This window comes from Cnephaeus nilssonii (genome assembly GCF_951640355.1).
Source record: "Cnephaeus nilssonii genome assembly, chromosome: 5".
NCBI lineage: Eukaryota > Metazoa > Chordata > Mammalia > Chiroptera > Vespertilionidae > Cnephaeus > Cnephaeus nilssonii.
Genome location: NC_137076.1, coordinates 66861377 through 66888115, shown reverse-complemented (window position 1 = coordinate 66888115; position 26739 = coordinate 66861377). Strand labels below are relative to the sequence as shown.

Genomic DNA, 26739 nt, shown 5'->3' with positions numbered 1-26739 from the left:
CTCACTGAAATCCAAAGACATCTGTGCAAATATATACCTGCTTTTTTATCAAGCACTCCGCCCCCCCCCCCCCCCCATACTTCAGTTTGAAGACTCATATAAAAAAGGGATAAACTATTCTGGGTAAATGTAAATATTCTAAGTAGTAAGGAACTGCTTGAAATCATTGTATGGAAAATGAGATGAAGTTGTTTTTAAAAGGTAGATTTTATGATAATAACTAATCTTTTATAGGTTTTATGACTTGCCAGACACTGTTTTAAGTGCTTTGCAGAAATGAACCCATTTGATCCTCAAAAAAACCCCAATGGATTGGGTACTATTATAATCTCTTAAAAATCTGAGAACTGGGGAATGGAGAAGTGAGTCTCTTGCCTAAAGTCACACAGCTAGGATTTAAACTTAGGAAGTCTGTCTACAGCTTCTGGAACCCAAGCTTTGCACTGTTTCCACAGGTACAGCTACATGAATATATATATATATATGTGTGTGTGTGTGTGTGTGTGTGTATGTGTGTGTGTGTATATATGTATGTATGTATATATATATATATATATAATTTAGAAAAAAGGTCAGTAGGATGCACTAAACAAAACCATGGTTGTCGTTGGGCAGCATTAATTCAACAATACATTAGCTGCAATATTTTAGGGCTTTACCCCCCAAAGAGAGTGATTTTGTTACTTCTGTTTTTATAATTTAAAAATTATTTTAAAGATCAATGTTGGGGTCAATTTAAGTGTTTTGAAGAAAACTACTACATTATGCTCTTCTAATTTTTACACTGACCTTAGCATCATTAAGAACAGGACTGTGTTCATCTTTCCACTTGGGCAGTCTCATGACCTCTGATGAAATCTTATTTCAGAGAGTAGATGAAAAGTTATCTCAGATTTTTATCTGAAACAATGGGAGGCATATTGGTAGAAGTATTACACTTCATGGCTGAAATGCTTTTCAGAGTTTAAAAACTGAAGCCCAGGTGGCCATATGAGATGAAGTATTAAGTATTGAATAAAGAAAGATTTGTCATTTAATTATGAAAATGAACTAAAACTTTAAAAATATCTTATGTGCCAACAATTACAAAACAGTACTGTATTAGGGTTCACCAGACACACAGACCAATAGATAGATGAGAAAATATTTTAAGGAATTGCTCACACAATTGTGGGGGCTGATGAATCTGACATTTGTAGGCCAATCCAGCTGGAAATCCAGGTAAGAGTTGATGTGCAGCCTTGAGTCCAAAATCTACAGGGCAGGTCAGCAGGCTGAAAACTCAGGCAGGCGTTCTCTGTTGCAGTCTTGAGGTAGAACTGCTGCTTTTTTGGGAAACCTCACTCTTTGCTCCTAACGTCTTTAACTGATTGGATGAAACCCACCCACATTAGGAAGGATAGTTTTACTGATTGTAAATGTTAGTTACATATATCTAGACTAGTGTTTAACCAAACAACTGGGCATTATGGAGTAGCCAAGTTGACATGTAGTTAACCATAAGTAAATTCCAATTTGAACTAAGTTCTGACTGCTCAAGAATATGTTAGATATGCAAGTTTTTTACATTTAGAATGACTGAAGTTTTTAAAAAAATATATTTTATTGATTTTTTACATAAAGGAAGGGAGAGGGAGAGGTATAGAGTTAGAAACATCGATGAGAGAGAAACATCGATTCACCTGCCTCCTGCACACTCCCCACTGGGGATGTGCCTGCAACCAAGGTACATGCCCTTGACTGGAATCGAACCTGGGACCTTTCAGTCCACAGGTCGACGCTCTATCCACTGGGCCAAACTGGTTAGGGCAGGATGCCTGAAGTTTTAATTTGCTTTAAGAGACTCAGTCATGTGAGGAAAATCTTTGAATAGTACATTTGCAATATATTTAGCTATTCTAATAATTAGTTGGGATTTTTGTTTGTTTTGTAAGAGAACATTTATTTGGTAATCACAGAGGTAGAAGTAATTCCTAGAAGAAATGGGCTTAGGAAACAAGTTATAGAGGTAAAGAAAGGGCCCTTGGAGCTTGGGAGTGAGGAAGCCGATGTTAATATGCCTGGGGTAGGGAGGGAGAAGGGAGAGGAAAAGGCACAGGCCTGGGTGTCCTCCCACTGCCAGGAGAGTGAGCACCCTAATCATTAGTTTTGCTTAATACAAGTTGGGTTATGAGATGATTCTGAGTTATTTTATGGCAGTAGAAATAAGGTTAACTAAAACAATGTAGACAAATCTTTGAAGCTAAATGGCATTGAATTCTTTGCTGCAATGTAGCATTTTCAATTTTGCTCCTAGCGTTAACGTATGCACAATGTGTTTACTGTTCTGAAATGAAGATGTTCAATAATGAGGTGTTTTCAATTTAATATAGTCATACCATTCCATCTTTCACATCTCATCCAGCGATTAAATTATGCAAATGATTTCAGGATAACCTCCACGCGATGGGAGTCCAGATTCTAAATAGAGTTTGGCATGTAAGAATATTAATAAATGTGATCTATGACTCCTGACATTATAGCTGAACTTTAATATTGCATTGATGCTATCCCTAAATAAATCAATACTTTGTTCCTGATCAACTGTGGGAAACATTTTTCAGATTTAGGACTATCAATTTAACACAAAAGGTTATTCCAATTGTTACTTTAAATTAGAAAATTATATGCCACCTGAAAAGATACTTAAATGTCTTTCTACCTGCCAAGTAGATGAAGGGAATATGTAGTATATGTCATGGAGTTGATGGCCTTTATCTTGTTCTCACCTGTGACGCAGATACTGTTAGTCCCTTTTAACAAATGAGGAAAAGAAGGCTCAGAAAATTGCTCGAGGTCTCCAAAAAAACAGCACACCCACTTCAAAGATTAAACTCTTTCCACTACAGACACAGCTGAAACACAGAAGGAATTAACAGTTTGTTATATTTCTCACATAAAAGGCTATGTATTCCTCTTATTTTGCTTTTCTCTTTTAGCACAGTTGTGAGGGCAAAGGTATTCCCCCACAAGTAAGCCATTTCTTCTCAAATGTAGTAGGCTGGACTGTCTTCATTATACTTTGATTACATTGCAGTTTGTGTTTGGCAAGATCAAACTTAAACTTGCTTCTCACTTCAACTTGTCTTTTTCTAAATAATAATTGAAAGAGACTAGGAGCTGTGGAATGCTCTGATGCATTAGTGGGAGGACATTTCGGAGGAGAGCAAAGGACTCCCTGGGTAGGATTTGAAAGGCATTGATGAGTGTTTTTAGTTATGAAGAAAATAATTGGTAGTTCTTTCCTTTTCTCCATTTTTCTTTTCTTGACCCCAGAGAGCCTGTAAGCTATAGTTGCTGCAAAACACTTTTGACTAGCTAGTCACTCAGGTCTGGGTTGCACTCTAGCCAGATGTCAGGTAGACAAATCTGTGCTTTGCAGTCATATAGCATGGCTAGATATTTATAAGATGGCACAGTTCTACCCTTGAATTATATTCATAAACTGACAGGGTACTAGAGATCATTTAGTCCACTGTTTTTCCAACTTTATTCTTTAAAAAACATTTTTATTGATTTCAGAGACAAAGGGAGAGGGAGAGAGAAACACCAATGATGAGAGAGAATCACTGATTGATTGTCTCCTGCATGCCCCATACTGGGGATTGAGCCCATAACCCGGGCATGTGCCTTTGACTGGATTTGAACCCAGGACCCTTCTGTCCGCAGGCCTATGGTATATCTACTGAGCCAAACTGGCTAGGGCTCCAACTTTTTTTATAGCACAAAAACTGTTCAAATTCCTTGACATGGTTTAATTTAAAAGAGACATGAGTTCTTTCACAGCATAAAATGTGGGCTAAAATTTTAGGTTGCTGAAAAATTCTTTACCCAAGGAACAATTATCCTCCTATATAATAAAAGCCTAGTATGCAAATTGTCCCCTTGACCAGGAGGGAGTCTGACCGCTTGCTATGACATGCGCTGACTACAGGGGGGCGGTACAAAACATGGCAGGTGCTGGCGATGTGGAGCTGGCAGCAGGCAGCAGTGGAGGCACTGCTGGCCCTGATGGGCCCCAATAAGAGTGGGACTGCGGTGAGATGCTGGAGCAGGTGAGCGGGCAGCACCAGGCCAAGGTGGGTGCAAGCGGGGGCCCGATCACCCCGCAGATGGTGACCAGTGGTGGCGGCGGGGAGCGGGGTGCTGCCCGGCTCCCAGGCACTGAGGGAGCCAGGTTGGGGGCCTGGCCCAGATCGATCGCCCTGCAGGCAGGATGGTGGAGCAGGTGAGGGGTGGCACCAGGCTAAGGCAGGGTACCAGGTGGGGCTGCGGGGCTGTGAGGCTGGGGGCACGAGCTGGGGCCCAATCCCCGCAGGCCACCCTGAGGGATGCCACCCGTGCACGAATTCATGCACCAGGCCTCTAGTTCAATATAAAATGTTAATTATATATATTTTTAAAATCTTGAAATTCTTACTTGCAAATCCAACAAAAACAAGAGCTGCTCTGTGCTGCTCCTAGGCTCTCTTCTCAGTCCTTAACGTCTGGAGCTCCCATTTAAAAACTATCGACAGCTTACCCTCTCATTTTACAAAGTTATTTAACAAAAACATTTTGTGCAAATACTAGGTATCTAGCACTATATGAAGCTTAGGAAAAACATTGGGCCTACAATATGAGTATGCTCTGGTCCATGGCTTATTGAGGAGACAGATGATTATAAAACAACATAGTAAAATTTAACAACAGGACCTGTGTGTTATGGGGCCTGGTATCACTGAGTTTCTGAAACTGAGCAAAAGAGCTTGGAGGGCAGTTCACTTGGGAAAAGTATAATCTACACTAAAGACTGGAGTTTACCCAGGGTAAGTAGCTAGGGGTACATTCTGGAAGGTACAAGTTGTTTTATGCAGCAGATAATACAATAAGAAGTGAGAAAAGGGCCTATACCATATCTTGATTCTTCAGGAAATAAGGAGTGTGGAAGGCCTGTAAGAAGGGAAACAAGGTCAAATTTATGCTTTAAACTGCCAATAGGGACTGTGAATTTGATGAGACAAGAAGGGAGGTAGGAAGGCCTACCTGTAGCTCTTTGACAGAATATCAAGAGCAGGAGCATGATGGGATGGATAGCTCAAGTCTGAAGTCTTGGCGAGTAGAGTATGATCCTGTATACATAAAAAGGGATGGAGAGAGATGTAGGAAAAGGTTAACTTTGCTTTAACTTTTGATTTTGGGTTAATTCTTATTAATCCTTTTCTGTACACCAAACATATTACTTTTATAACTAGGCAAAAGCAGTTATTTTAGTTTTTAAACTTTGCTTTCCCTCAATTTTCTTTAAGCTAAATTGACACCATACCCTATATGGAATTTCCTACATTTTCATTCAAAATTGTATTTGGGAACAATACTATGTACTAGTAGCCATTAAAATCATGCCTTCAAAAGAAATATGCATTTATCAGTCTTCTTACATTGAACTTCATGATTTGGTATAATTGGGTCCTATGCAGATACAGCAAGATAGAAAAATCTCTTGGGATTAAACCAGTATTCATGGCACTTCAAGTACTCTCTTGAATGGAGTAATCACAGGCAACCCAATGTGCTCCGTCACAGGTGATGGTAGAACAAATGCAAAGCGCAGGGTCTCATTGTCTGACACAGGAGTGTGTTGAGAAGACACAGGCTTTGCCTGAGGATGAGCCTTCTCTGAAAACAGTAAAGAAAGGTTGGATGGTCTTTAATTGAACTCTCTTGCCACAACAAATATATCATAATCTGTGTGATTAATGTCACCTACCAAATTGATAATTGACCTTTATGAAACACACAAAAGCTATCGATGAGCTTTTGCTTTTAATTCACTAGAGAAAAAAGACCCATCACTGTAATATTGACTTATTTCCACTATGCTCAAAGCAACTTAAAAACATCTAGAATTACTATGAGGAAAATATAACCTTAACCCCACACAGGTTTTAAAATTTTGCCTGTATCTGAATGGGTTTATTTCCTTGTAGAGAGAAACTGACTAGTACACACAGCATAGATTTCACTTGAGAAACATATGGCGGACTTGGAGATGCTATCAAAATATAAAAACCTGAGCAAAAATTAATTTTCAACCATATAGGTTTTTATGAGAAACTGATTTTTAACTCAGGAACTTTTGGGAGTGATACAAAGTGAAATACAGGGAATCAAACCCAAATTATCCAAGAAAAAGTTCCATTTCTCTTTTAAGTGGTTGTCAAAGATGGACAATATAATGTGAAAAGATCAGTGTGGTATTTCTCAAACATGCCTGATTATAAGAATTGCCCTCAGTACTTTAAAATAGAGTCTGAGACCTGTTCTCTTTTGATTCTAGCCCAGTGGGTGTAGGTTTGGATTGGAATCCAAGGTTTTGTATTTTTAGCATCCCAAGTTGTTCTAATAATCAGGCAAGTTAGGGAAATAGTGGCTAAGGGGAAAACAACAGCAACAATACCATCACAGCTCCTGTCCCCTTACTCAACACCTGCCCAACACACTGCCTGAAAATGAGAAACACTCAACTGAAAATGAGGAATTGTCTGTAGAACATGGTTTATTTTGAGTCCAAAACACAAAATTACTCATTTTTCTTAACATACTATATAATTTTCACTGCATGAATATTTAGGGTTTCTGTATTCACAAATGTATATTTCTGAACTTCAGGCTCAAATGATTCACATATATATGAATATGTGTATTCATATATATATTCATATTATATATTAATACAGAAGACAAATACTTTAACAAATCTGTTTAGAAAATATTTTACATAAAAACACACAAAGCATTTACTAGCATTCTTCATCTTTACAACCAGTCTTCAGCTAAGATTTGGCTGAAGTCCATCATTTTCTACAAAACATTCCAAGACTAAATATGATAGAATGTAGTACAGTAAGTCCTCACTTAACATCATTGATAGGTTCTGCAACTTTAAATGACATATAATGAAACCAGTTTTACCATAGGCTAATTGATATAAACACCACTTAAGTTTCTACAGCATCTCCTCAACCTTATAATGAAAACAATGTTATTCGAGGACCTGCTGTATTTTACATATGTTAGCTTATTATTGCAATTAAAGTTCCCCTTTCTTTGATGGCTTCTGCATTTATCATACTCATAACGCAATAGAAGACTTTTCTTTAACTCATGACTTATAAAATTTGTCTTTTTTGGTGTAATTTATCCCCAACCAAGAACCAAATAGTCATGATGAAATCACGTATCTAACATATAAGAGCTTTTTCAAACTAACAAGAGAAGCATTTAATACCTATTGTTATAATACCCTCATTGTTTTGTGTCCAATAACAACCACCTGGAGTGCTGTTACTTCTAGTATTAGTTGGCATCAAAATATAAAGAATATGTACATTTTTTATATATCAATTCTTACCTGAATAATCTCAGATTTCTTGAGTGTTCCACAAAGTGGAATTTCTTCCTAAAGTTACAGTGAATGTGGTACAATGTGTACAACTTGGTTAACCAGTCTTTGCTTTTTCATTTCCAAGACTTTTCCTCATCTTGAATCAAATGCACAATCTTGACTACCACATAATGCACTGGCTTACAGTTAGTATATAAAGTCCAACTCAAGCTTATTTTGGTTTATTTTACATGCTTTATTAAAACAGTACTGGTATTTACATATCTGCAGAGTCCCTCCCAAGGTGCTCTCACACATTAAGACACACCCATACAACATCCATACTACGGCCCCATGGACCCACACTAGTGAGCTGTGAGGGTCAGAGTCCTAAAATTAGGGAGCTGTTGGGGGATAGAGTTGTTGATTTGGTTTTCGATTTTTTTGAAAAAAGCATGGGGGAATGCATTTGGCCATTAAAATGCTAATTAAGTTTGTGTATATTAACATATATGGCAGTAACACTGAATATTCCTTTTACATTCTATATACACAGAATGACAAGGTTTTGCGGTCAACAGAAGATTCCAACTTCGGTCTCAATGCTGCTTGTAGTGACTTCTGAATTCACATAGGGGCTTTCCCTAAAAATAATTCAAGTCTATGTAAGTGAAATAAGGCACAAGTAATATTGATTTGATCTAGGTGAAGGGAAGGGATGAAAACTAGTTTCAAATGATCTTACTGTTGGAGTTCTTTAACTTAAAATCCACTTGAAATCCTGTCTCCTAATATGCAAAGATTTCTTAGTAATGAAGTTTTGTTTTTTCCCTTTTCCCTGACAAAACCCAAAAATAAAAGTTTGGGAATTCACATTTGCATGTTTCAGTAGCCTAAACCAGCAGTCGCCAACCAGTGGTCTGCAAAGTCTGAAAGGTTGGAGACCGCTGGTCTAAACTACTTAAATTGATATGCACCCCGCCTTCCCTTGCCCAGGTCTCCTCCCTCCCTCAATACCAAAACAAAAGCACAGCAAAGGAAATAGGAATCCCTTGTTGTTTTTGAGATTTGTATACTTAAGTAGCAAATACATATCTGGTTGTCTTTGATTTTTTAAAAATAAGAAAAGCAACCTTGTAACTTTCTTGCTCTATAAAAAATAATTCCTGTCTCCTTTTCAGGATGATGAAGCCCCAACCAGACATTACAAACAACTGTAACAAATGAGTTTGGCAGCATAAATAATGTCTAGTTTTCAAAACTTCATAGTGAGATTCATTTAGCTTGTACACACAATCTGTTGAATGTTTTTTGCAGCAGGTGAACCAAACCCAAAGACGCTGGACATTCTGTGAAAGGGAGTAAGAATCGCAGTTCTGAAGGCCCCTGACTTTAGTTGTTTACAAAGTTCAATCCTGTTTATTGTGATCCTTGGTATCTTCTTCATCTGTATATTCTGACGGTTCTTCTCCTGGTTTTAGCAGTCTGCCTACATAATCATATTTTTCTGAAAGACATCAAAAGAAAATCAGTAGCAATAAAATGTTTCACTATTCCACTGTACAGCACAGAAGGCACTTGCCTCTTCTGGAATGATATAGAATAAGCTACATTTTTCCTACTGCTCACCTTGGCTGGTCTTTGTACTCATGTAAGGCTTGAATAAAAGAAAACAGGATTAGGGAATTTATGAAGCTTGGGAATTGTGCTTTGCAGGAGAGTGCTCCATACTACCACTTCGTAATCAAGGACACTGTATCAGAATCACTTAAGAGAGTTTGAACCCATCTTGGAGCTACTAATCCCAGGCTCTTGGGTTAGGCCTGGAGAGAGATACGTAGTCTTAATCTGGTCTAACTCTATTGTGTACTGTGGGTCTCAGAATAGTTCTTTAAATCTTAATAGCCCAAAATATAAAGAAACAAGTTGGCAACGTAGGGAATTTCCAAGTTATTTAAAATCTATAAGTATATTAGGGTTTATATAGAACTGAGATGAAATAAAAATGTACTATTCTTTTTTCTATTAAATTCTCCTCTTAGATCTGTTACATTACTTGTTTTTTGAATTCTCACCCGAGGATATTTTCCCATTGATTTTAGAGAGAGTGGAAGAGAGGGAAAGACATCAATTGGTTGCCTCCTGCACTCACCCTGACCTGGGCCCAGGCCTGGTAGGAGCCTGCAACCGATGTACATGTCCTTGACTGGAATCGAACCTGGGACCCTTCGGTCCACAGGCCGATGCTCTACCCACTGAGCCAAACTGGTAGGGCTACATTACTTGTTTTTATGTCACCAGGTGTTTCATGTAGAACATTGATTGCTATGTCCAAGTTGATACACAGTAATTTCTTGGTTAGGAATCTGAACCCATGTTAATTGAATTAACTCACAAACCAAGAGGATAAGATAGGACTGCTTTATGCAGTAGAACCAGTACAAGTGCCAAGAAGCTAGAAGAACTGTTCCAAAGGATCCAAAGGTCACATAGATCCAAAGTGTCACATAGGTGGTAATAACTGATGTTGCGAGGGTATAAGGAGCAATGAGATTTTCCCCATATAGTTCGATGGTAAGATTGAAAAAAAAAATCATTTAGAATAAATTGTAATTATAATATTAGTAATCAGTTCAGTTTTAAACATAAGCCTATATATTTTTTTAAAACTATGTCTTAATAAACAAGCCTTATACCACTCAAGGTATTACAATTTTTGTTAGACTTACAGTTTGTAACAAGTCAATGTTTAAATATGGGTTTTATAAATCACATGTAACAATCATATTGCTATATCAAATAATGATAGTGATGAAAACATATGGGATCCTTGGGCTCCTAAAGAATGTGAAATAGCATTCACTTTCTTTAGCCAAAGACTGAGTATTTCCAAAGAACCCAAAAATATAAAGGTACCTTTAAACTGCATTTCCCATTCTCGGACACTTTCCATTTGTACAGCATTCAAATCTGACAGATCATCATATTCATCTTTAAGTGCATCTTTATCTAGGCAAAATGTCGCCAGTCCTCTGGAGGCGTCCCTACCAGCAAATATTCCATATGGACCCGCTGCGGGGGGGAAAAAGAAGTTATATTTAGATAGCCTAACAATATTTTAAAGTGTCTCAAAGGAAAAAGTCAAATAAAAGAAACTTAATAATGACTCATATTTGGTAACAGCCTTAACTTCAAAACATGCACAGCTACTAGATAGGATGAGAGGTAATTTCTTGGAATCTGCCTTTTGACCAAAGTAAAGCCTTTCACTGAAAATGGAAACCTTAAATTTCAATTATTTCATATATCCCCAAACTTGTATTCAATGATGAAGACAGTGCTGTGCTAGGGGGAGAATAGATTATTTCAGCAATTAGGTTTGGAAGCTAGTTGGCTTCCAAATGATGCTTTACTGATTGTTATTAATTGTGGCATCTAAAAATAATTGACAGAACATCCACTGGTAAGTGCTTTGTAAAGACTCAAGTGATTGTGAATCTAAAACATTCTTTTTCTCCTACCCAATGTTGAAATTCTATGAGGACAGAGACTGAATCATCTTTGTATCCTCACTGACTATTTCAGTGCCCAATCCATGTGTGATGTTCAACAATTCTTTGCTAAATAAATGGCCTGATCAGAAATATGACCTGTTTTCAAAATAAATACCACCCAATTACCATAATATACTCATAATTATCTATATAAACTATGAAAAGTTACTAAAGAAAATAATGGTTTTCATTTACCATGACTTTTAGAAAACAGTGGCTTTATAAAGAACAGTTCTTCTGATTGACACAAAATTATTAGCATTTTGTCCAATGAATTAGGAACCACCCTCTCTAAGGAGGAATGGCATGATTTATATGCTGACGGAGTGATCCATTCCCAAAGTTTGTCCTTGAGAGCAAAAACTATCTTACTCATCTTTGTATCCTCAATGCCTAGCACAGTGCCTGGCATGAAGTAGGAACATGATACATTTCTTCCAAATGAATTAGTTGCAATTTCAAATAAGGAGAAACTAGCTTATGACCCTTTAAACAGATTCACTTATGGTAAGCAAAGTCTACACCTACTGTAAGTATAGATTAAAAAAAGAGACTTGTTATTTAACATATATACTAATATAACTGAAACAACCTAATTTTCTATATCAAGAAATTGGTTAAATAAATATTAGTATGTTAACTTAATGCAGTATACAGCTACCAAAGAGAATGAGGTAACTATATGTACAGACATAGAAGCCTATGATATATTAACTGAAAAATGCAATTCAGAAGAACATACAGACATATGTAAATATATATATACAAGAGGCCTGATGCATGAAATTCGTGCAAGGGGTTCGGCCCTTGCAGCCCCGGCTGCCTTGGCCTTCACAGCCCTGGCTTCATCCAGAAGGTTGTCCTGCTGTTCGATCTAATTAGCATATTAGCCTGTTACTATATAGGACTAGAGGCCCAATGCATGAAATTTGTGCATGGGTAGGGTCCCTAGGCCTGGTCGGCGATCAGAACCTATCTGTGGGGCGACGAGCAGGGCAATCGGGGCACCCCCTGGCACCCGTGTTGGCCAGCCTGGTGCTGTCTGCTCGCCGGCCCCATCCCCCCATCACCTCCCTCTACGGGGCGACCGGTGGGGCAATTGGGGGGACCTCGCTGGCACCCGCCTTGGCTGGCCTGGGGCCTGCGGGCAGCTCCTGCGTTGAGTGTCTGCCCCCTGGTGGTCAGTGCGTGTCATAGCAACCGGTCATTCCACCAATCGTTCTGCTGCTCAGTCGATTTGCATATTAGGCTTTTATTATATAGGATTATGATTCACTCTGAATTAAAGAATATACATGTATGTACACTTTAAGCTCTGTATATGCATGGAAAACACCAGGAAGAATACAGACCAAACACTTAACAGTGGCAATATTTCTGGGGAATGGAGAAGAAATCTTTACTTCATATAATTGGTAAGGTCTGGCTACTGAAAAATTTATTTCAAAAATAATCTTTCAAGAGTTTTCTGTCTTTATGTTAGGTTGCAGACTTTTCCATTTAAAATGTTGTTTTAAGAATTATGTACTAATAAATAAGGTTTCCAAAATATGTAATTAAAAAAAAAAAAACCTTTCCTGAGACTGAAAGTTATCCATACATGACAGAGGTAATTTAGAGAAAATAATTTTAAAACCAGAATTACTGGCTTAACCGAACAACAGAGTTGTCAGTAAGAGAGCTCCCATCCAGTTAACTGAATAAAGTATTTTCTAATAAGAAGTAAACAAGTAGAAAAAACTGGAAATTCCTTGATTTTTAAATTAGCAGAATAATGATTATACCCACATTCACATTGGAAATATTAAGGAAATTAAAGGTTATGAGTCAGAAAAGCATTTGTACCTTTTAGATAATTCAAAATTTTAAATAGACAAAAAATCTAAACATTACTTTGGATGATAGAAATCAAGAAACTCATTGTCTGAAAAGTTTACTATATGCGCCTAAAAGTGGTTATTAGCAATAATATTTAAAAGTAGCATTATTAGGTACTGACACATTAATATGAAAATAAACGTGATACTTCCAGTAAAGTACTGTATTTTTTATCATGCTTCCCCCATTCTTAAGTATTTTTTATTTTGCTACTTAACATTAGGTATATCACAATTATCATGTTAGTTATATACTTTCCCACTGAATTTATTTAATCATTCTATTATATCAAAATGAAAAAGAATTAACAAAAAAGCTATAGACACTAACAACCTTTCTTAGCATTTTGTTATAGTACTTAACTCCCTAGCCTATAAGTCAGTCTACTTAGGGCACTTAAGAGTATAAACCTTAAAATACATCTAAGTGGTAAAAAGGAGAGAAGAAAAGATGAATATTATAAAAACAGAAAGAGGAAAACCCTCCATTTTTGAGTATCTAACCTAATAAGAGTAATATGGTAACTGACCGTCACTCTGCGATGCCTACAATCAGGAGGAAATATGCAAATTAGCGGGACAAAGATGGTGGCGGCCACGGAGCCAGCTGGAGCAGGCAGGAGGCTTGGGTCGCCCCCGGCGACGGAGGAAGCTTGGGATGGGCCTAAACGAGCAGTCGGACATCCCCTGAGGGGTCCCAGATTGGAGAGGGTGCAGGCCGGGCTGAGGGACACATCCCCCCCACCCTGTGCACTAATTTCGTGCACCGGGCCAATAGTATTAATATATATCAGTGTCTTCTCTAGCAAACTTCTCTGCTAACTTTCCAAAGGTCTCAACAATAAATGAATAAGAACAAAAACTTTAAAAAACATGTTCTTTTTTTTTGGTTTTAGATGGCTAACTTAGTAAAAGTGAATGTGAATCCACAGTTAGTAATCCAAACCTAACTCTATGCAAAATGTTTTGCTAACTCTTGGACAAGAATGATTCAGTGATTAACATATTTACCTACTCTCCAAACTATATTAAGCTATCTTCTCCACAGTTTAAAATTTCCCTCAGGAAGCATTTAGCTTCTGGAAGGTGTTTTGGTAAGTTCTCTTTACTCTTTCCTGCAAGACCATAAAGAACATAACATTAAGAACTAGAGTTGGCACCAATCAGAAAGAATGTATGCACTCCTATGTTCATAGCAGCATTATTTATAATAGCTAAGATCTGGAAACAGCCCAAGTGCCCATCAGTAGATGAGTGGATAAAAAAGCTGTGGGACATTTATACCCTGGAATACTATGCAGCAGTAAAAAAGAACCTCTTACCCTTTGAGACAGCATGGAGGGAGCATCATGCTAAGTGAAATAAGTCAGTCAGAGAAAGGCAAGTATCACATGTTTGCACTCATATGTGGAATTTAAGTAACAAAATAAACTGATGAATGGAGTGGATCCAAAGACATGGAAGCATGGAACAGAGTGTGGAATCTTGGAGGGAAGACGGGGGTGGGGGGTGTAGAGGGATGGAAGGTATCAACCAAAGACCTTGTATGCATATATGCATAACGCATAGACGCAGACAGTGGGGTGGTGAGGGCCTGGGGTGGAGGGTGGGCTGCAGGGGGTTGATGGGGGGAAAAAAGGGACATATGTAACACTTTCAACAATAAAGATTTAAAAAATAAATTATTTTTAAAAAAAGACGAATTGGAATTGGATGTTTTTCAGAGAGAGGATGATTTGAGATCTAATTAGAATACATTTCTCTGTATCCATTACACAACCAGAAGCACAATGAGAAGTCAGCAAATCTTCCCATTCCACTACCCCCTTATATAACAAATTTATATGTTAATGATTCCAGTATTTTGATGACTACAGTTTACATAGCCCATATAGAATGAGAATTCTAAGATGAAAAAAATAATATGGACTTAAATATTACCTATTGAAATTTAGTAAATAGTAAAGGTAATACCAAGTGTTGAATGAGCCCAGCTGGCATGGCTCAGTGGTTGAGTATCAAACTATGAAGCAGGAGGTCATGGTCCGATTTCTGGTCAGAGCACATGGGCTCGAGCTCCAGTAGGGTGCATGCAGGAGGCAACCGATCAATGATTCTCTCTCATCATTGATGATTTTCTCTCTCTCCCTCTCTGAAATCAATAAAAAATATAAGAAAAAAGTGTTGAAGGGAAAAAAAAGTTATTCTATGAATGGTGTTGGGATAATTGAACAGCATTCTGTCAAAAAACAAAAGCCAGCTCTAGCCAGTTTGGCTCAGTAGATAGAGCGTCGGCCTGTGGACTGAAGGTCCAGGGTTCGATTCCAGTTGGGGGCGTGTGCCTTGGTTGCGGGCACATATCAGGTAGGGAGTGTGCAGGAAGCAGCTGATTGATGTTTTTCTCTCATTGATGTTTCTGACTCTCTATCCCTCTCCCTTCCTCTCTTTGAAAGATTAAAAAAAAAAAAAAAAAAAGCCAAATCCTTATTTCACACATTCAAACAAAATAAAATCCAAATGGAACTAAAAATACCCCCAAAACCAGCCCTAGCCAGTTTGGCTCAGTATAGAGTGTTGGCCTGTGGACTGAAGGGTCCAGGTTTGATTCCCGATTCCAGTCAAGGGCACATGTCTGGCTTATGGGCTCAAGCCCCAGAAAGGGGCATGCAGGAGACAGGGATCAATGATTCTCTCTCATCATTGATGTTTCTATCTCTCTTTCCCTCTCCCTTACATTTTTTTACAAGGGGGTGAAAAATAGGCATTTTCATGGAAGTCTACATTGGGCCAACCTCTCTGTAGGGCAATTTAGAAATAATTACCCAATTAGCAACGCCCATACCTTAAAAATCAGTAATCTTACTTCTAGGAATTGGTTTTATAGATAATTATAATTTTACTCACATGGCTAAAATGACACGTACAGGAACATCTATAGCAGCACCATGCAATAACGAGATTAAAAACTATTTGAATGTTCATTAATAGTAGACTGTTAAGCCCGACCAGCATGGCTCAGTGGTTGAATATCAACCTACGAACCAGGAGGTCTAGGTTTGATTCCCAGTTGGGACACATGTCCAGGTGGCAGGCTTGATCCCCAGTGGGGGTGTGCAGGAGGCAGCCGATCGATGAATCATCATTTCTCTCTCTCTCCCTCTCTGAAAGCAATAAAAATATTTAAAGAAAAACATTAAAAAAATAGTAGACTGTTAAGTTACAATATATTCATTATGCATAATTTAAAATAATGAGATGGCTCTCTATACTGATATGAAAGGCTGTCAAGATATTAAAATATTGTTAAAGGTTTGTATAGTATGCTACAATTAGTGTGGGGAAGAAAAGTATAAATCCACATGTTTCCACTTGCAGAGAACACTCTAGAACTATACTCAGACTGGTTCCTCACTTCTAGGGAGCGGAATATGGTGGGTGGAGTTATGGCAAGGAGACTTATTTTTCACTATATATCTTTTAAATGTTCTGTCTTGAGCATATATTACCTAATAAAAAATACTGTTTTGTTTTCCATTAGGCTTTATTTTGAAACATACCTCAAATCATTCTACAGTTAAGATTTCCACAACCCAGGGCTCATGGAACATCACAGAAAATACCCCAAGATACAAAAAGATACTGATTGCTGAAGGAAAATTTGCAATGAAAATTATAAACTACATGAAGGAACACCATGGAGGAGTGAGTACATTTAACAGATGTGAGAACTGGCATCCAAAGAATAATAGAAGCAGTTTAAAGAACAATAGTATGTTTGCTATTATTAAGAAATTAAGAGATAGATCAAAAGGAAAGATTAACTGACATGATGGAAAGAATGAAAAGATAATGTGTATCTGAGCTCCAGAGGAAGGACTAAAGAGAATGGGAGAAGCAATAATTGAAAAAAAATAATGGGTTCACATTTTCTAAAACAAATGAAAGGTACACATCTTCAGATTTTTAGTAGAGTTTGAAAAAAATAAATTGCTGCCTGGACAAATCCTAGTGAAAGAGAACTCCAAAACAGGAGGCCTTGTAGCTCAGTAGGTTAGAGCCCTGTCCAGTTATGCCAAGGTTGTGGGTTTGATCCACCCCTCCGCTCAGGGCAAAACACAAGAATCAACCAATGAATACATACATAACAGGAACAACAAACTGATGTTTCTTTCTCTCTCTCTCTTTCCCCCTCCTAAAATCAATTAAAAAAACAACACACACACAAAGGGGAAAAAGTCTCAACTATAGCAAATTCTCACTTAATGTCGTCCATAGGCTCTTGGAAACTGTGACTCTAAGTGAAATGATGTACAACAAAACCAATTAAGTTAACTGACATAAGCAAGAGTTAAGTTCCTATGACATATTTCTGGTCAGGAAAACATCGCCACTTGTAATATTAAACACTGAAATAAATGTGAGCTATATGTAATTTAAGAAAGATGAATAAAACAAGAGAATTCTTTTCAACCCAAGTGTTGGACTTGTCCCCCATTCATCACAGGACTGCTCACACCCACATTCACTCAGACCAGCACAATGAAGACCCACCAATTCATCTAACGTGCACATCTTTGGGATGTAAGAAGAAACCAGAGTCGCTAAAGAAAACCCATGGGGAGAATACACAAACTCCACAAACAAGTTTTTTTCTCATCGTTATAACAAAATAAAGTTGAACAAAATAGTTATTTGAGGACCTGCTATACAACCAAAGGGAAAAGACATATTAAAGGAATGAAAAACAAACCAAAAGTAGACTTAAAGAGAAGTAGAAGACAGTGGCATAATACCACTTAAGATTTTAGGTACAATATCTACAATTATACTATCACTAGAGGCCCAGTGCATGAAATTCATGCACGGGTAGGGTCCCTAGCGGCTGCCGGCTGCTGGCAGGGGCCTCCCTTCCCCCCAGCTGCCTGCCATTGCCGCTGGCCGGGGCCTCCCTTTGCACCCACCTTGGCCTGGCACCCCCTGCTCACCTGCTCCCACTCTCGTTAGGGCCCATCGGGGCCAGCAGTGACTCCACTGCCACCTGCTGCCGGCGCCCCCTGGTGGTCAGTGCACGTCTAACTCCCAGTCAGTCAAACTCCTGCCCCGGGGGACAATTTGCATATTAGCCTTTTATTATATAGGATTCCAGAGTGAGGGAAGATAGAAACAGAATGTTTTTTTTTCTAGCAATGAAATAACTATAGGACGTACTTCATTAAAATGAAAACTGAACCCTGAAGAAATAAGATGCAACAGACAGCAGTAAATGTGAATAAAGAAAATAACTACATTGCCTATTGATAAAAAGGCAATAATAATTTAAACAATTTGGGGGTGAAGTTTAAAAAAATACAGTGGAACTAAGAGTCTAATATCAGTAACACTGAGCCAGACCAGCATGGCTCAGTGGTTAAGCACTGACATATGAACCAGGAGGTCACTGTTCGATTCCCGGTCAAGACACATGGCCCGAGTTGTCGATCCCCAGTGTAGGATATGGAGGAGGCAGCCAATCAATGATTCTCTCTCATCCTTGATGTTTCTCTCTCTCCCTCTCCCTTCCACTGAAATCAATTTAAAAAAAAACACACATTAAAAAAGAAAATAGGCTTGGGGAGAGATCAGAGTTAAAGCTTTGTCACCAGGGCCATGGCATATGCCTGTATACTACACAACTTCATTTGTAAACATGGTAGTTTTGTATATTTATTAAGAAATATTCTGTCAAATGCCAGTTAAGTGTCTTAAAGAGAGAGGTTTTTTCCCTAATTCACATAAAAATGTTTGTCTAAAATTCTTATCTTGTTCAGAAGCATAGTGTCTCTAGCAAAAACTTAAGGAAATCACCAAAGAACAGAAATAGAATGCATCCAAATCAGCAGAGGAGAAAAAGTGAAATAATTTTTAAAAATTGATCTGAGCCGAAACTGGTTTGGCTCAGTGGATAGAGCGTCGGTTTGCGGACTGAAAGGTCCCAGGTTCGATTCTGGTCAAGGGCATGTACATTGGTTGCGGGCACATCCCCGGTAGGGGGCGTGCAGGAGGCAGCTGGTCGATGTTTCTCTCTCATCGATGTTTCTAGCTCTCTATCCCTCTCCCTTCCTCTCTGTAAAAAATCAATAAAATATATTTAAAAAAGAAAAAAAAATTGATCTGAGAAGGACAAAAGGTGGGAAAAAGAGGCAAAGAAAAGTATAACAAAGAGAAATAAGTAAATAAAATGGCAAAAATAAATCTAAATAACTAGTAATGACTACACAAATAGTGATTAAACTAAGCTATGAAGAGACAGTGTTAAAAAAAAATACATTATGTTGATAACAGATTCAGTGAAAAAAATCCAGCTATTGGTTATTTGTAAGTGAAAAATAAAACATAACACAGATTGACTGAAAGTAAAAGGATGGAAAAAGAAACAATGATGAGGTAATACCAATCAAATAAAGGCTGAAGTCAAATCTGAGAACTGTAATGTACAGGCAACTCCTTCTTAGTATTTAAAAATGGAGCTGAAATCCTGTATTTAAAATCTTGAGATAGGATGCAGGTTCTAAGAGTACAGCAGTTATTTAGTGAAGTCTGTCATGGGTATGGGGTGGAGGCTGGAGTGGGCTATGTCATGGATTGAAAGAACTACTAACCCTTTGCACTTGCTTGCTTTTTTCTCGATTCCTTTATTCTAATGCTAACCGTGTCGACATCCAAGTGCAAAAGGCTAAAACAATGTGAATGGCTACCTCCAGATGTTACTAAATCGACTCTTCCAGCTCTAATAGCATCTTCTGCCCTCATACATGCTTTAAGCTATCTTTTTATACTTTGCAACTAGTGGCCCAATGCACGAATGAAGATTTGTGCAAGAATGGGCCTTCGTTCTTCGGGCTGCTGGCACTGCTTTCGCTCTGGCCAGAGCAGCCTTTTGGCTATGGCCCAGAGGCCCGGAGTCCCTGAGCGGCTAGGGTGGTGTGCTGTCCCGCCATCTTTAGGGCTTGACAGGGGACCTCAGGCCACGGAAGTCCCCTGCTCGGAGCCTGCATATGCAAATTAACCTGCCATCTTTGTTGGGTTAATTTGCATACTCATCCCTGATTGGCTGGTGGGTGTCACAAAGGTGTGGTCAATTAGCATGTTACTCTTTTATTAGGCAGAATAGTGGCCCGGTGCATGAAATTCATGTACATTATTATTTTTTATATTTATTTTTTTATTTTTATTTTTTAATAAATCTTTATTGTTCAGATTACAATTGTTTCTCTTTTTTCCCCCATAGCTCCCCTCACCCGGTTCCCACCCCACCCTCTTTCCTTACCCCCCCAACTGTCCTCATCCATAGGTGTACGATTTTTGTCCAGTCTCTTTCTGCACCCCCACCACCCCTTTCCCCCCAGGAATTGTCAGTTAAAAGGGGATTAATTAGAGGAAATAATTTAATATTGCTACTTGCCCTTTCTCTATAATGGAAGTGTCAGAGATGAACCCGGCCGGCCCCTGCCCCCATTGGGCTAGATCCAGACCTGGCCAGTCCCACCCTTGTCAAGCCCCACTGGGCAGGGATGTAGCCTCAGGTCCCCTGGCCCAGTGCCAGGATGGGGGGCGTGACTTGAGGTCCCCCAGCCCAGACCAGGGTGGGGGCGTGACTTGAGGCCCCATGTCAAACCCCGCTGGGTGGGGGGTGCGGTCTGAGGTCCCACCAGCCTGGTGCTGGGGTAGAGGGTGTGGCCTGAGTTCCCTCATCCCAGCACTGGGGGTGCACCTTGAGGTACCCTGTCAAGCCCAGCCAGGCAGGGAGGAGCAGCCTCAGGTCCCCTGGCCCGGTGCTGGGGCAGGGGGCATGGCCTGAAGTTCCCTGTCAAGCCCCACCTGCTGGGGGGCGTGGCCTGAGGCCCCCTAGCCTAGTGCTGGGGCGGGGGGAGCAGCCTGACGCCCCCTAGCCCAGCATCAGGACGGGAAGCACACCCTGAGGTCTCCCGTCAAGCCCCGCCAGGTGGGGGGCATGGCCACAGGTCCCCTGCCCTGGCACCAGGGCTGGGGCTGTGGCCTGAGGTCCCCTGTCAAGCCCCATGGGGGTGGGGGAGGGCGTAGCCTCAGGTCCCTGCTGATTGCTCGTTAAGGCTCCTTATGGGAACTTGGCTTCAGCTCTGGGTGCATCCATCTTTGGGATGGAGTGATGGTCAATTAGCATATTCCCTCTTTATTAGATAGGATAGTATTTAACATAAATACAATTCACTCAAATGTTGAACTCAGGGGTGCCAACCAAGTAGGCATTCTAGAAAAAACTAGTACATATACATTTGAGCAGACTATTAAAATTCATCAGAAAACTAAGCTGATCCTTTTATTTTACAGGTAGATAATGGATGTGAATGGACTTTAAGCCCTAACAACAGACCCAGTTGGCTTCAAAGCAAGAAGCTGGGATGAGAGCGGGGTGGTGTCAATTAACACATCCATGAAGGAGTAGGTCAGGTTGGGCCTGGTCTATATGTTACAACTTTTGCTTCTACTGCAGTTTTGTAAACATAAGTGAACATGTTGAAGATAAAGCTCAAAAAACAACAACAACACAGAAACCACTTAAAAGACACATGTGTTCCTTTCTCCCACCTCCCAAATATTAGCCATCTCATTGGGTACTTCTTATGTATGACTTATTTTTTTTCCCCAGTGTAATTTAAAAGTTAAATTGAAGAAAATACAGTGTTGGTATATATCAAAATACTCTACATGGAATAAGGGAGAAGCAATATACCTACATTTCAGAAATGTGGGATAAACAATTAGAAAGGTAAATTGTAAAATCTCTTGCCATACTAAAGAATAAGAACATTGTTTTTAGTAGAGTTCCATTGCAGTAATATTAAATCATTTAAAATTATACTATCTGTTTGAATCTTCCTAATCTATTGACTCTGGAAACCTGTGAAATTATGTTGTGATACAATGGGAGAGGATGGCTTGTGAATCCAGTTCACTGGATTTGATTTCTAGCTTTGCCATTTACTAAATATGTGGGCAAAACTTGTTGGAGTTTATTTCCACATTTGTAAAATGAGAATATCTTCAGAGATGGAAATACCTTATGGATTTCACTGTTCAATGATAGCCCTGTGGCTACTAAGCACCTGAAATGTGGCTAGTGAGAGTGAGGAACTCAATTCAAAATTACATTTAATCTAATTAATTTTTAAAAGCAACATGTGGCTTGTGGCTATCATATTGGACAGTACAATGGAAAGCCATGAAAGTGTGTTTCTTTGAGGCTTTAAATGCTTATGGGAACTAGGAAAGGGTATAAATAAACAGCAGTAAGATAGATTCTCTACAAGTTTATCCCAAAAACCAGTTTACCTGAAATAGTGTAGATAGCCTTGGTGGTGAAATATATCTGTATTTCAATGCCATGTCTGTGTGAGCCTGGCAAATTTACCCAAAATACTGAAACCTCAGACTCCTGAAGGACAGGAACCCTAACCTCTCTGAGGCATTGTGCAGATGACAAATTAATGGATCCAATATAGTAGGTGCTTAACAAATCTGGTTTTCTTTCTCCTCCCACATTTCATTTTCTCACATGACCACTTTCTTCACATGCTGGCCAAGTGCTTGAACTGTTACTAAATTTAATATTGACAAATGTAGTTAATGCCAACTGTTTGCCAACATGAGCGATCTACTAAATTGTCACTATTTAATTTTTTAAAAGAATCTGAACTTTAAAAATGACCAAAATGTATCCTCAACATAGAAAAAAGAAAATATTCTTTAACTCTAAAACCATTATTATAAAATGGAAGTAGGTATTGCCTAGGTATGGCATAAAAACTAGGCTTTCTGGCACCCTTAGCTCATTCTTTTAAGCTATTAAGATTCTCAGATAAGGATTACTGCTTCTGAATTATTCTACTACAAAACTGCTTAATTGATTTGAGAATGAAAATAAAAACTTAAACCAAAACAGAACTTATATATGATTCATAGAAATTTGGCTACAAAATGTTTGCAAAGTGCTACATCTTTTACATACTCCAAGCCCATAAGATGAGCCAGCTACCTTTAAAGTTCCTTTCAATAATAAAATATTCCTAATATCTCTATTAGGTTGTTGATAAATAAATACCTAGAATAAAATAATTGCCTATCATTCTTAAGCTGGGAATTGGTGGAAGCTAACCTAAAACGAACTTTCTAGGCTGTTATCTGAGGAGTCCCCTCACTGCTCAAGCCACACGAAGGCTATCTACATTACACCTATGACTCTTATCTTAATTTTTAATTTCTGTTGCAGAACATTTGCCGCTGGAGGCTGCCAAACTGTGTCTATGACTGTCCCTCTTAGCTATTTTCAGATAGTGGCAAGGCATAACGTGTGAGGACAAATATGCTTATTTGCATTAAAACTTTGGTTGCTTCACTGTCAGTTTAGACAAAGGCTACAAAGGCAGATCTTTTAGTTTGGTAAGCTCCATATTAAAAGTCTAAACCTGGACACAATTTCTAACCACTGAACACACATTTTAATATCAATGGGGAAAAAACTTTAGGTACAAAATACGGTGTAAATCTTGACTAAAAAAAAAAAATTAACGACTAATTTGGTCTGTGCATCTAAATACTGTACTTTGGCCCTATTTTCTTGTCTCACATACTCTTAAGTAAATAACAAAAAGTACTAACCATTTCAGCTGTTTTTCATATTCATATAAGTAAAAGCAAATACTTGACAAGCTATCTGCGACTTAGTATGGCTGAATGTAGACATATACACAAAAATCCAAGCAACTAAGACATAGTTTGATACATAAAATCTCCAATTTCTTATCTCTATTCTAATTAACAAACAACACACCAAAACACTTCTTTTCCACCCACAAAGCACTGAAATCATAAGTATATATTAGCAGGTGTCAATAAATCTCATGCACCAACAGACTGAATCAAATAGGAAACCAGTTAGTCTTTAAGACTTGCCAACCTCCTTGACTTCAAGGCTTGATGTACTCTTTTTGAACTCACTAGGTCTCTAATTTCATTACTACACTTTTATTGTCACTTTTTATGAAGTTTAGAATTAATTACTACACAGCCAGGATGTACAATGTTGCTCAATTTCATGGTACACCAACAGGATCCAACTGAAGCTTACTGGCATAATCTGAAGTGTAAGCTATAACTACATAGGAAAAGAAGGGTTTCTACACCAACTATCCTACACACACGGTTCTCTGAAAGCAAAGTTCTAAATATGTTTAACTTGCAGAACTGGTGCATGAGGGATAATGAATTTATACTTTTTAACGCTTTTTCTCCTTTGTGAAAATACAGTAAGTCATTATCAACGTGTATTTGAATACTTGCTTTCGTGCTACAAAAAAGGAGAGAAAGAGAAGGGAGAGGGGGAGAGGGAAAGAGGGAGAGAGGGAGGAAGGGAGGGAGAGAGAGCGAGACAGAGAACGAACATATCAGACTGACATGCCTGCTGGGTGTATGAGCTCCACCCCCAAAACTCTGGGCGAATACCCTTGCTAGTCTTACTTAAGATCTTCATTCTGGTCTGCCCTCATCCCACATACATTGTTAATCTTGGGAAGCATCTCCATACAAAAACTGTTTTTTTTAAAAAGTCTGAGGGGTTGCTTATATGCCCAGATTTCACTGACTACAGGGTTGGGACTTGGAACTACGTGTACTAAAACGTGGCCTTATGGAGAGTAGTAGTGGGGAAAGGGAGATCAGTGGCAAAAAGAGGAGAGAGAGAGAAAAGCTGTGAACTTCAGGGCCTAGAATTCTAGGTCCCTCCTTTAGAAATCTCCCCTGCCTGCTGCCCCCACCCACCCCAGGAGTCAGATAGCTCCGGAAAGCTGGAGGGGTCAAGGCGTGATTGGCGACAACCAAAAGGATTTTGAAAAATTCAGCCCCAAGAAAAGGCGGCGAGTAGAAACGAGATGGGATTACGATGAAAGCTGAGAGCTGCTTCCTGGGGCAACACTGGGCCCCCGACTTCAGGGGACAAGCTGGAGGTGCCCGCGGCTGGGGGTGTGCGCGGGGCGGGCCGTCCCAGGTGCGGCAGCTAAGGCGCGGAGGTCCAGACTTGGGAGGAGGCTGGGTCAAGGCTGGGCCGGCTAACCCGGGGCCCAGGGGCCGCCCCATCAAAAGGGGGTAGCGCTTGAGGTTCAGGGGGGTCCTCCCCTGCCCTTCCAGCTCCGCCTTACCAGGGCCGTAGAACTTGCTGCCTTTGGTCACGTCGAAGACTTTCCCATTGACCGCGAGCAGGATGCGCGGGGTGCGGGACCCGTCGTATTGGCGCAGCTGCTCCAAGCTGAAGTCGCGCTTCTTCATGCGCGGCAAAGCGGCCGCGGGGCTCTCCTCGCCCGACCCGGCCCCGGCGCCCAGACCCCGCCGCCCCCAGCGCACCCACAGCCGGTAGGCCCCCAGCAGCACCAGCGCCACCAGCGCCACGTTCAGCAGCATCTCCCCGCCCCCCGTCAGAAGCGCCAACGCCGCTGCCGCCCAGCCGCCCCCTTCTGCCGTCGCTCCCGCGCCGCCCGGGCTCCCGCTGCTGCCTTCGCTGCTGCTCTCACTGCCACTCCCCAGGGTGCCTAGCTTCACGTCCCCATCACCCGCCGCCATCACTGCCCGCCAGCGCCTGCCTCCTCGTCCCCGCCCCCTGCCCTCCCCCAACCCCGGCCCGCCCCGCCCATCTGGCCTCCCAGCCAATAACGTGGGATAGGGGGCGGGGTCGTGCCGGCTCCCGATTGGGTGTTGACGGGGTAACGTTGTCTAGGATCTTCCTCCCCGCCCCTTTTTTGCTGGCCGCGCTCGCGTGCAACGCCCCACCCACCTCGCCCCACACTTCCCGGCTCTCTGAAGTCGAAGAGGGGGGGCTGGACCGAAGAAAATAGGTAGTGCCGGCCGCGCGCGCGCATGGGCGGGGCGAGGCCGCGGTGCGTGCGCAGGTGCCGGAGCGCCACGCGCTTCCCATTCCTCCGCACGCCCTTCGAGAGGAACGCTCCGCCCGATTCCCTCGTGCGCGTGCGCCCTGGAAACGCTTCCTTTCCCCGCCCACGCAGGCGTCCGCGAGTGCCCGCCTGTTTGCTGTCGCTCCGCCCGGGAGCTTCACGTGCTCCGCAGCGGCCGCGGGAGGTGGGGCCCGGCCGGGGGCGCCTTTCTGAGGGCGCGGGCTGGTGGCTTGTGGGAGGTCGCGACAGTTTTAACTGCTGGCACAATCTGGTGAGGGACCGCTCTCTCCCCAGGGCGCCGTCGCGCCCGCCCGGAAGCCGGGAACCCGGGCACGCAGACAAAGCTGCCGCCCAGAAGTTTTGGCGACGCGCCGGTCTCCCTGGCGCGGAGAGGGCACGGAGCCCGCCCCGGGGTGGTTTGGCGCCCGGAACCTACGGGCGCTCACCACTGGCCCGCGCAGCCACTCCCTGGTGGTTTGGGTCAAGGGTGCTGTTGTAGAATTCTCTCTCGGGTTGTAGACTAAAGGTGTCGTTGTTCCTTAAATGACACATAAGGTGGCAGAGAAGTGCGTGAGATGAAGTGGCCCTTCTAAGAGTTTTAGCCTCTCGCGCCCTTAAAGTTCCGGCCTTAAATGTCACCTCTGAAGCCTCACGACCGGCCCCTCGACTCTTGCGCGCTCGATTCGTCGGACGTGCTGTCTCCCTGGTCCTGGTCAGTTTTCTTTGTGTCGCTGAGTCCCCCACCCACACCCCACACCCCACACCCCACTACTGAGTGCTGCGCACTGCAGGTGCGATGAACGAGCGAAGGTGTACGGAGGGAGGGGCAACAGTTTTCCTTTAGCCTGAGGAACCCACGGGGTGGGGGAGAGACCGGGCCAGCAGTGGGGACGTGGGACAGGAGTTAGAGAAGCAGCAGGTGGTTCATTCTGGTTTTAAGCAGTGAA

The 26739-nt window shown here is 40.9% G+C and overlaps 1 protein-coding gene across 1 annotated transcript; it reads right to left on the bottom strand.

Annotated features, from left to right (window-relative positions):
- Positions 1-589: 589 nt before the first annotated feature.
- PGRMC2 (progesterone receptor membrane component 2) lies at positions 590-25478 on the bottom strand. The gene is made up of 5 exons (XM_079770682.1): positions 25046-25478; positions 10322-10477; positions 5460-8912; positions 5065-5150; positions 590-2894 (listed from the first exon to the last, which is right to left on the bottom strand). The coding sequence occupies exons 1-3, from the start codon at positions 25461-25463 to the stop codon at positions 8815-8817; spliced, it is 672 nt and encodes a 223-aa protein (XP_079626808.1). The 5' UTR covers positions 25464-25478; the 3' UTR covers positions 590-2894; positions 5065-5150; positions 5460-8814.
- Positions 25479-26739: the final 1261 nt, after the last annotated feature.